We start from the raw sequence: 10,095 nt of genomic DNA on the forward strand, positions 1-10,095 counted from the left end.
AAAAAAATTTTTTTCCTACATCTTTAAATTATTATAGGACCTTGAAGCCAGGAAGCACCATTAGGGATAATTTATTTCAAAACTTGAAAAAGTCCAGATTACCTTTGAATTCAATAGTGCTGTGTATATATATACAAAGTCTATAAGTGAAATATATCTTTTCTCTGCTTAACTAGACAATTAGTGTTACTCAAGGTTTGTTAAACGTTAAATTTGAATTGTTAATTGTTAATTTTTCTGAGCAAAAGAGATTCTCACTTTCAGAAACAAAAAGTATATATTTAAGTTAAAGTTCCTATCTATGTTGAGGGTTTTTGCAAGTTTTTCATGAGTGTTTTTTATATATAGCATACAATAGACAGCCCAGTAATAGACCTACACTTATGTGGCATTTGGTTTCCAGCAAAAGTGTCAAAGTAAGTCAATGGAGAAAGGAATGTTTTTCCAATAAATCATGCTGAAAAAATTAGCTACTTATGTGGAAAATGATTAACCTTGATCCCTACCTTATATCATACCCAACAGTTATTTCAAGATGGATTATAGATTTAAATGTAAAAAAGCTAAAATCATAAAGCTATTAGAAGAAAACAGAATATCTGTGTGACTTGGGGTATGTGTTTCTGAGATGATAGAAAGCAATTACCAGGAAAGAAAAAATGATTTGACTTCATCAAAATTTACTCATTAAAAGACACCGTTAAGAAAATGAATAGGGGTAAGCTGTAGGCCGTAAGAAAATATTCCCACAACTTCTCTCTGACAAGGATTCATAAAGAACTACAACCCAGTAATAGAAAGATAACCCAATAAAAAGGGCAAAGGATTTGAACAGACATGTTACTTAAGTAGATAAATAGCTAATAACTACATGAAAAAGTACTCAACATCATTAATTATCTGAGAAAGGATTGTCTATCTTAGTAAAGGTTTGAGTACACAGGAGTATGCATTCATTAAACAGTGAATGTACACTTAAGATTTGTGTGTCTTATTACATGTGAATTTTAGAAAACTAAACAGTATTAAGGAAGGTTGGGCAATCCTACTTCTGTAGTGATACTGCCTCGGAAACCCAAGGAGGGGTGGCTATGAGTCGGGCCGACTCAATGGCAAACAACAACAACAAACAGTATTGTACATCTTAAAATTTTTAGGCAATACATCAAAAAAAAAATTGAATTATTAGATAGCTAGAAGGCTAGATGGATAATGTAATAAAACCCCCCAAAATATTAAACCCACTGATGTTGAGTTGATTCTGACTCATAGCAACCCTACAGGACAGAGTAGAACTTCCCTATAGGGTTGCCAAACCAAAAAAAAACCAAACTCATTGCTGTTGAGTTGGATCTGACTCGTAGTGACCCCTCTTTGGGTTTCCAAGGCAGTATCACTATGGAAGTAGATTGCCCAACCTTTCTTCTGATGAGTGGCTCATGTGTTTGAACTGCCAGGCTTCTGGTTAGCAGTCAAATGGCTTAGGCACTATACTGCCAGAGCTCCCATAGGGTTTCCAAGGCTGTAAATATTTACGGAAGCAGACTGCCACATCTTTCTCCTGTGGAGTGACTGGTGGGTTCAAACTACTGACCTTTTGGTTGGCAGTTGAGCACTTTAACCACTGCACCACCATAATAAAAAGTTAATAGTAGAGTTCAAGTGATGACTATAAAAGTCTTTCAACTTTGCTATATGTTTGAAACTTTATAATAAAAGGTTGATGGGAAGTACAATTTAAGGGAAAACTAAAATTAAAATTCCCTTCTGTATTGAAGAGTTTTGCATGTTTCTTCTGAGTTTGTAGTCTCATTTATTACTGTGACTTGACTTGATTTTTTTTTAATAGACATATTAAATTATTTTTATTTTTAAGTTTGGTGCTTTTTCTTTTAGGGAAAATACTCTACATACCTTGAAACAGCGACAGCTAACTTCTTATATAGGAACTGCCCGCCCACTGGTCACTGAATTGGTAAGTGTTCTTTGAAATGAAAGTTGTCTTCAAAGTTAAGTGATTTTTTTTTTTTAAGGCTGAGGAGTTTTCTTTTCTTGAATCTTTGTTTTAGTTTACCAAAAGTTTGCATAAACGTTAACTCTAAACAACTACACTGAGTTTGAATTTGGTGGAATGTTATTTGAACATACGTGTGTATTCCACATATATGTTACCTTATGAAAGAAAATGGAAATTGTATGTGGTTTGCCAGCATTAAAAAATTAATTTTCGTCTTACAGCAAAGTTTGAGCTCCTCAACTAAAGGATAGTGACCTATGAAAACATATGTATATAGGAAGCAGGGAAAAAAATAAGCTTTCTAGAATATGAGTTACAGGAATAACGTTTAGTGGATTTTTAAAAAATGGACTTCTGATTATTGCAGAAATAAATAAACAGCTATGTATAGATGGAACATATGAAAGAAAGATTTATAGTGAAGAGTGGGGAGAAATAAATAGCCATTAAAATTTTATAAGTGATTTTGTATGAAATAGTTTGGAAACTACTATAAAAGCATGAAATGAACTATCTAAATTCCCTGTAGCAAGCACCAGATAAAAGTCATTTATTCATAACATCTGGAAAGAGGTCATTTCTTTTGGTCAGAAATCATATCTTAATATTGAATGATTCAAAATTAAGCTCATTTATTTTGCTAACTTCTGCAAAATATGTGTGAAAGTAGCCAATTGACCTATTATGCATTCTATTTCCTGAATTTATATTCTTGATACCATACACTCAGTAATATTTGAAAGTACATCCTTCCTTTTGTCACGTTAATTTTTCATTTGAAATTCATCATGTAGATCATGCGTGCTGTTTGCCAGTAAATTTACTGAGCTATTTATGAATAGTATGTAATCCCAGATGTTTAAAAACACATTTCTTCCTATTCATGAAGGTAAAAATAGCTTTGCATTTTCAGGAGGGAAGTGGGCAACTCTTTAGAAATCAGTTTAAAAAAAAAAAAATTTTTTTTTTTTTTTTTTTTTACCAGATATTGATGTATCTTATATGGCATTAATCCCATAAGGGATATTTAAAGGGCTGTCTTCTTGTATGTTCCAGAAAGTACCAGCTGAGCACTTTCTAGTCACAGAATAGATTGGGAGTGCTTCAGTTCCTCCTCTTTGCTTATCCTCCATCTAGGTCTAATTTTGTTTAGAATTAATTTGGCTAAATAGCATACAGAGTAAAACTCAGTTCATCTTGAATGATAAGTAACATTTCTAGAGTTACCTTGATGGGCTAGGCCAGTGGTGTTTTCACCTTGCCTCACCTGTACATGCAGCTTTGTGGGCCAATGGAGTCTATTCAGAGTGGTATAGCAGATAGTTGTGTGGCTATTTGGAACATCTGTGACACTTTCCTTCTCTTTGCTACTTAATTTAAAATGAATATGTTTTAGTATATAAACTCAAGATAGATTTATCACCTTTTGATGATGGTTAAAATGTATGTGTGTATAGTGAATTTTTAATTAATGATGATTTTTTATTAATAGGACCCTGATGCCCCTATAAGACAGAAAATGCCCCTTGATGATCTGGATAGAGAAGATGAAGCCAGATTACTCAAATACATTTTCACTCTAATCCGTGCTGGGATGACAGAAGAGGTGAATCATGTATAACCTGTTTGTCTGATTTTGAAATATCATAGACTCTTTAACCTGGAAGGGATCTTTGTGAACATGCCTTTTCAATGCAGGAAACTTTTCATGGTATTTCTAGATCTAAACTCCTCTTTGAACATTTCCAGTGATAAACATACTGCTTCAGAAAATAGCCCCCTCTAGTTTAGTCCAATTCTAATTATTAGAAAATCTTTATAAGTCAAACTTTGCCTCCCTATATTGCATCCTAAACATGTCCCCATTATTTCTGGTGCTGATTTTTAAGAGTTGAGAATAAGTCTAACCCTAATTGCTCTTCCGGAACTTGAAGGCTATGGTAGCCCTCGCACTTTTTCCTTTTGATAGTTAAGATCTGGTATACAGATTGTTAAATATCTCAGTAGATAGCTGGGTGGCTTTGTGTACTCTTCACATGAGACATCTGATGTGTAGACACTTTCAGGTATTTGTTGTTGTTGTTATGTGCCGTCGAGTTGGACCCCACTCATGTTGACCCCTCCTTGGGTTTCTGAGGTGATATCACTACGAAAGTAGATTTCCCCATCTTCCTTCTGAGGAGTGGCTGGTGGGTTTGAACCTCCAGTCTTCTGGTTAGCAGTCAAGTGCCTTAGGCACTATGCTACCAGAACTCCCTTTCAGGTATTAGATTGTACCTGTTTTGAGGTATTCTTGGTGATGTTCTTGAATAGATGCATGTTAGTTCAAAGTGTTGTTTCCTGTTGCTTTTATGTTATAAGTGATTCAAATATGTTAAGTAATTTCTTATAGTGGTAGGTTATGGGTTATTAGCATCATTTTTACTTTTAATGAAGAAAAGGAGTTCATACCACATACTCTTTCATTCAGAAAATAAAGTCCCAGCCACTTCACCAGGTAATGTGCAAGAAATAGGAATCATATGGTAAACAAAAGAGATTTATTTTTAGAAAGAGAAAACAAAAATATCACATTACTGAAGGCTAAGAAAATGGAAACTCTCAAGGTCCCACTACCTTACATAAACACAGGTAGTGTTGTGTTTACTTACAGGCTCTTTTCCTTTGTACCTGCTTTTCAACATAGTTATAATCACAGTATTCATTAATACATTCAGTTTTTACCCCACCTTTTTTAGATAGGATTTCAAAACATTTTTCCATGTTGTTACATAGCTCTCATAATTTTTAAAGGCCATAAATTCAGAATGATGTTTGGGGTGTGATGTTCCTTAACAAATTGTATTAGTTAGGCTCTCTAGGTTCAGGTGACAGAAATCCAACTCCAAGTACTTTAAGCTTACAAAGGAGGAATTGATCGGCTCATGGAACTGGGAAGTGTAGAGAGTTGTGTCTGGCTTTAGGCACTAGTGACAGTGATTTAAAGATGTGTTTTGGATACTGTCTCTTTTTAGGCTCTTGACTCTGACCTTTGTGGCTTCTTCTCAGAAAGCCGCTCCCAATATTGTGTCAAAGATGACCACCAGATCTCCAGATTTACATCCTCCCAGCTAGCAATCCCAGCTCATGGAATGTGTGTCTTTCCTGGTTGTTCCAACAAAAATCCTAGGAGTGATACTTGCTGAGTTACATATTTAATCCTAGAGTTCAGGGATGGAATCAAGCCTATCCAAACCATATGAACTAAGAAGGAAGAAGAGGTTGCTCACTAAAGTGATGCTGAAAAGACAAACATGTATCTGCACCACTGGTATATCAAGTTCATGTTACTGGCCATATTGAACATAAGTATCATCAATGGAGTAAATGAGCAAAAGCACCCTAGTTATTATAGGGACAGAGTGTTTTTGTAATACTTTTTGTAATACTTCTGCATAAGTCAAAGGTTATCAAGCTCTTTAGCCCCCTTTGTCTCTAATAAAATTGTCAGTGGTGAGCCCAAAATCAAAGAGGAAATGTATTATTTAAAAAAGAAAGGCAAGCAGAAGGCAGAAATCACAGACAGACTTCCTTATGTTGGCAGAGTGGAATGCTATTATTAGTTGCCTATGTCATCCTTTGTGGTATCTCTGCCATAAATTAGCTAAATTATATGTGTTTAGGCTTTAACTACTAGAAGACACAAGTGCTTTTTCAGTAGTACGATGGTTATTTGACTCACCGCTCTTTCTTATTTCAAAAGGCACAACGGCTCTGTAAACGTTGTGGGCAGGCCTGGAGGGCTGCAACGCTTGAAGGCTGGAAGCTGTATCATGACCCTAATGTTAATGGAGGTAATTTGGTAGATGTTATTCTGAGTTGAGGATTAAAGTACTTAGCTCCAAATGCCACTATTTATGAAGTATAACTTTTCTTTTTAGAAAAGGTTGAGATAAGGAGATCTCAGTTTAAGCTATAAATTTTCTTTCTTTTGCTGTTTTATAGGAATGGAATTAGAACCTGTTGAAGGGAATCCCTATAGATGCATTTGGAAAATAAGTTGTTGGAGAATGGCAGAAGATGTAAGATATAACAATATTTTTTGGAACTAATTTTTTTACTCCAGTTAATTAAAGGCTCCTGATGTGCTGTGAAATATTCAGAGTGGCATAAGACTCTAAAGTTCCTGTTTTCAAGGAAGTTTAAATCAAATTGAGAAATTGGGGTGGGCACGCTTAAGTACTAGGCAGAACTTTTTGGATACTAAATAATAAGAATTAAACACTGATGCAAGTCAAAAGTACAGAGGAGATACCAAATGATTTCAAAGAAAAAACATTGAGCTAAAATTGGCTTTCCAGGAAAGACAATTTAATTGAACTTTTTTAAAGTAACAGGATTTGGGCATCAGAAGAAGAAGAAATTGTAGAAAAGGTGATGGTGAAACAATGCATAGGCTGGAAAACTCAAGGGAATGTAGTTCTACCAGATCGGAGTGGAGTGTCTAAAAGGAAATACGCGTAGTGTGTTAAAATGGGACATGCATTTCTAAAAATCATTATACCATGCAAAATTGTACAAAAAACACTTAGTGCTTTGGGAAAAATGGAGGTAAGGGCACACAGTTCTTCCATAATACATAAAAAAGATAACAATGATAGCAGTTTTACACATGATAAGTGGTTAAGAAACACATAAATACTGCAAGAAATATGATGCTTTACCTTGAAAACAACCTGAAGTTTTCTTGTGGAAATGGACATCAGAAGGGCTGTGGCTTGTGAGTTATTACAGAATAGTGGGAGGAGGGCTATGTGACATCGAATGGAAAGTTGTAACACTAGATGCACATGGGTATGACTTGTAACATACGTGGTAAACTAAGATAGCTGGTAGATGTTTGAGGTACGTCGGTTTTTTGTGTTTGTAAGCAACTTGGTTCATTTGGGTGCCGTTTTCTGCATTTACCTAGTACTTTTTTGTGGATGAAATCACACATAAACAAATGGGATATTTGTGTAGTGTCAAGTTGTTCCTTGATAATGTCAGTCATGTTGAAGAAAATTCACATTTTTAAAACATGAATTATAGCAGAACTGACTCTAATGGATAATTTACTGAACAAGGTGAATTAGGAACAGGCAGTGTGATCCTCAAATGCTGTGCTAAGGATTTCAGATTTTATGGCATAGGTAGTAATGGTGAACTATCAAAACCTTGAGGGTGCATAACAGTGTTTTAAGATAGCATAAAAGAACTCACTGCAATCGAGTCGATTCCGACTCATAGCAACCCCCATTGGGTTTCTGAGGCTGTAATTCTTAACGGAAATAGATCACCCCATCTTCCTTGCATGGAGCAGCTGGTGAGTTTGAACCTCTCACCTTCTAGTTAGCACCTAAATGCCTTATCCACTATGCCACCAGAACTCCTTAAGATGAGTGTGGCAGTGGAAAATAGGCTTCAAATTGATCACACTAAGGGAGCTCTGGTAGCATAGTGCCTAAGGCACTTGACTGCTGACCAGAAGGCTGGCGGTTCAAACCCACCAGCCACTCCCCGGAAGGAAGGTTGGGCAATCCTACTTCCGTAGTGATACTGCCTCGGAAACCCAAGGAGGGGTCGCTATGAGTCGGGGCCGACTCGACGGCAAATAACAACAACAACAACAAGCAATGTGTGTCTGTCCTAGGAGATTATTGAGGTGTGTAGAAAGAAAGGGAGAAAAATGGTCAGGAGGACTCAGGTCTCTGAAGTCTCTTGTTTGGATGACAAGAAAACTGGAAATGCCACCTGACTGAAGCCCAGAACTTAAAAGATAACAGATTAGTTCTACTTAGGAATTTGATGCAAACTGATGAATGACACATTCCAAGTGCCTTGTTTTGTTGTACTTAGGTCAGAATCAGATATTTGGAAACTTTCTAGGAGAAAACATCAGTACAAATTTTTATCTAGAATAAAATTTGACTATTGTAGATAATCAAGGCATCTATTCAAGTTGCATCTGCTTTTACACTGTATTTGAAATTTAGATGTTTGACTTTTTCTTAAGAATTTCAGCATTGATTATTAAACTGAATCAATTGAATAAATTTAATTTAGAAGACTTTGCAAAATTACAGATGATTATGAAGAAAATTGCATACTAAGAAAACCATTTCAAATTTGTTGTATTCATTGTATTTTAGGAGCTTTTTAATAAATATGAGAGAGCAATTTATGCAGCTTTAAGTGGGAATCTCAAGCAGGTATGCAAGCTATTTTAATCAGTTTTTTCCTATGAAATGAAATTAGATATTTAAAATATTCTAATAATTATATATAATATATGATATAAACTTAAGTTACTTTTTAAGAGCAGCAATGATAGAGATTTCATGAAGCAGAATAGTGAATAATTTGATGTGACCATGTGTGCATGTTTTAATAAATGAAATCAGACTTGAATTTCTAACTAAGAATTAGAAATTTAATTGCCAACTCACACTTACTGATGACTCGTAGTACTCATAATATTATATCTAGAAATGTACCAGTAAGGCATTTCCCCATGCTCTCCTCCCATCTTGAGTTTATGTTAAAAGAATGAGTTAAAACTCCATGTTGTATCACCATGGAAGTTGATTCTATTATGAATTCAGTATGGAAATAATTCTTAGAGTTCAGATTTCTTGGAAGATACAGTTTAAAAAAATGGATATTTTGTATGATTTTTTAAAATCTACACTTTTATGTCAGAAGTAACTTTACTTACAGTCCATATCAATGAGTGTAACTGCTTTTTGTTTCTTTTTTTGTTGAATATGTATATGTGTTTCTGTTTTGTAATGGGGGGAAAGCTTCTTCCTGTCTGTGACACCTGGGAAGACACAGTGTGGGCCTACTTCCGGGTGATGGTGGACTGTCTTGTAGAACAGGAGATCCGGACATCAGTAATGACTCTGGATGAAACTGAAGAACTTCCTAGAGAATATTTGGAAACAAAGTGAGTTTGTTGGTTTGTTTATAGTCATGTTGTAATCTTTTAAGTTTTTTGTTTTTTTTTTATAGCCCTTGGTTATATTGTTAATATTCACTTTTCTGTTCTTTCTTTCTAAAGTTGGACTTTAGAAAAGGTTTTTGAAGAACTTCAAGCTACTGATAAAAAGGTAAAATATTAGTCTAACATTTTAAGATCTCTGGAATAGGAAGCAATAAATGTTATGCTGGTATGCACTGTGGCTGAAAGGCAAAAAAATACGTGAAACCTTGGGACTCCATTCAGCTTTCCATACCTTTGGCATGCTGATGATTTCCCTCATCTTGAATGATTGTCTTTGTCCTATCTGAGGCTTAATGAAAGTGTCTCTATTGAAGAAAACAAATATATATATATGTGAAACTTTAATCTCCCTTCTTTTCCTTCTCTTTTATTAAAATGAGAGACTTTTTTTTTTTAAAGGAAAAAAATTTTAATCACATATTTAAATGATATTTCATTTGTTTCTTTGGTTTAGGATTGGTTTCATCTAAATATGTGGTATGCATGTAAGCTAATTTATCTCTTTGCTTTTGAAAATTTAAAATACATAACGGAAAGTTAACAAAAACTTCCTTTACCTAGACCTCAGTTAATCTAGTAATTTTTAAGATAATATTTAAATTTAAAAAAAATAAAGTAATACTCTATGTACTTGTAACAATGAAATAATGGACATGTATAAATAAAACTTTCACAGTTTCCTTCCAAATACTTTATGGTTATTTTCATTTCCTTCAGGTGGTAAAAGATACTAATATGTAGCCTTCTATATCCTTCTCTATGTACTTAGAAATACGTGTCAGTAGTGTAATTATTCCAGCATAGGATTTCAGTTTTGTTGTTGCCTTTTTGCATTATACTACATACATTATTCTACAACTTGATTTTTATTTTCTTCATTTGATTATAATCTCTCCAAGTTAATGAATATGGATTTAACTTAACCCCAAATTATTCTTTTAAAAAGTACATAATGTTCTGTGGAATGATGTACAGTTGTTAAAGTCATTCTCTTTTTGGTGATATTTAGGTTGTTTCCTGTGATGTAATGAGCTTTCTTTTTTTTTTTTTTTTT

General features: G+C 34.3%; 1 protein-coding gene across 1 annotated transcript in view; it reads left to right on the plus strand.

Moving 5' to 3' along the window:
* Positions 1-10,095, plus strand: part of NUP107 (nucleoporin 107) — a 64,135-nt gene that overhangs the window by 33,683 nt on the left and 20,357 nt on the right. The window contains 7 exon segments of the mRNA XM_007953389.2: positions 1,897-1,975; positions 3,510-3,623; positions 5,760-5,850; positions 6,002-6,078; positions 8,188-8,247; positions 8,839-8,984; positions 9,099-9,147. Coding sequence (XP_007951580.2) covers positions 1,897-1,975; positions 3,510-3,623; positions 5,760-5,850; positions 6,002-6,078; positions 8,188-8,247; positions 8,839-8,984; positions 9,099-9,147 — 616 coding nt within the window.

This window comes from Orycteropus afer, unplaced genomic scaffold (genome assembly GCF_000298275.1).
Source record: "Orycteropus afer afer isolate SDZICR_OR568_19922 unplaced genomic scaffold, OryAfe1.0 scaffold00392, whole genome shotgun sequence".
NCBI classification, from domain to species: domain Eukaryota; kingdom Metazoa; phylum Chordata; class Mammalia; order Tubulidentata; family Orycteropodidae; genus Orycteropus; species Orycteropus afer.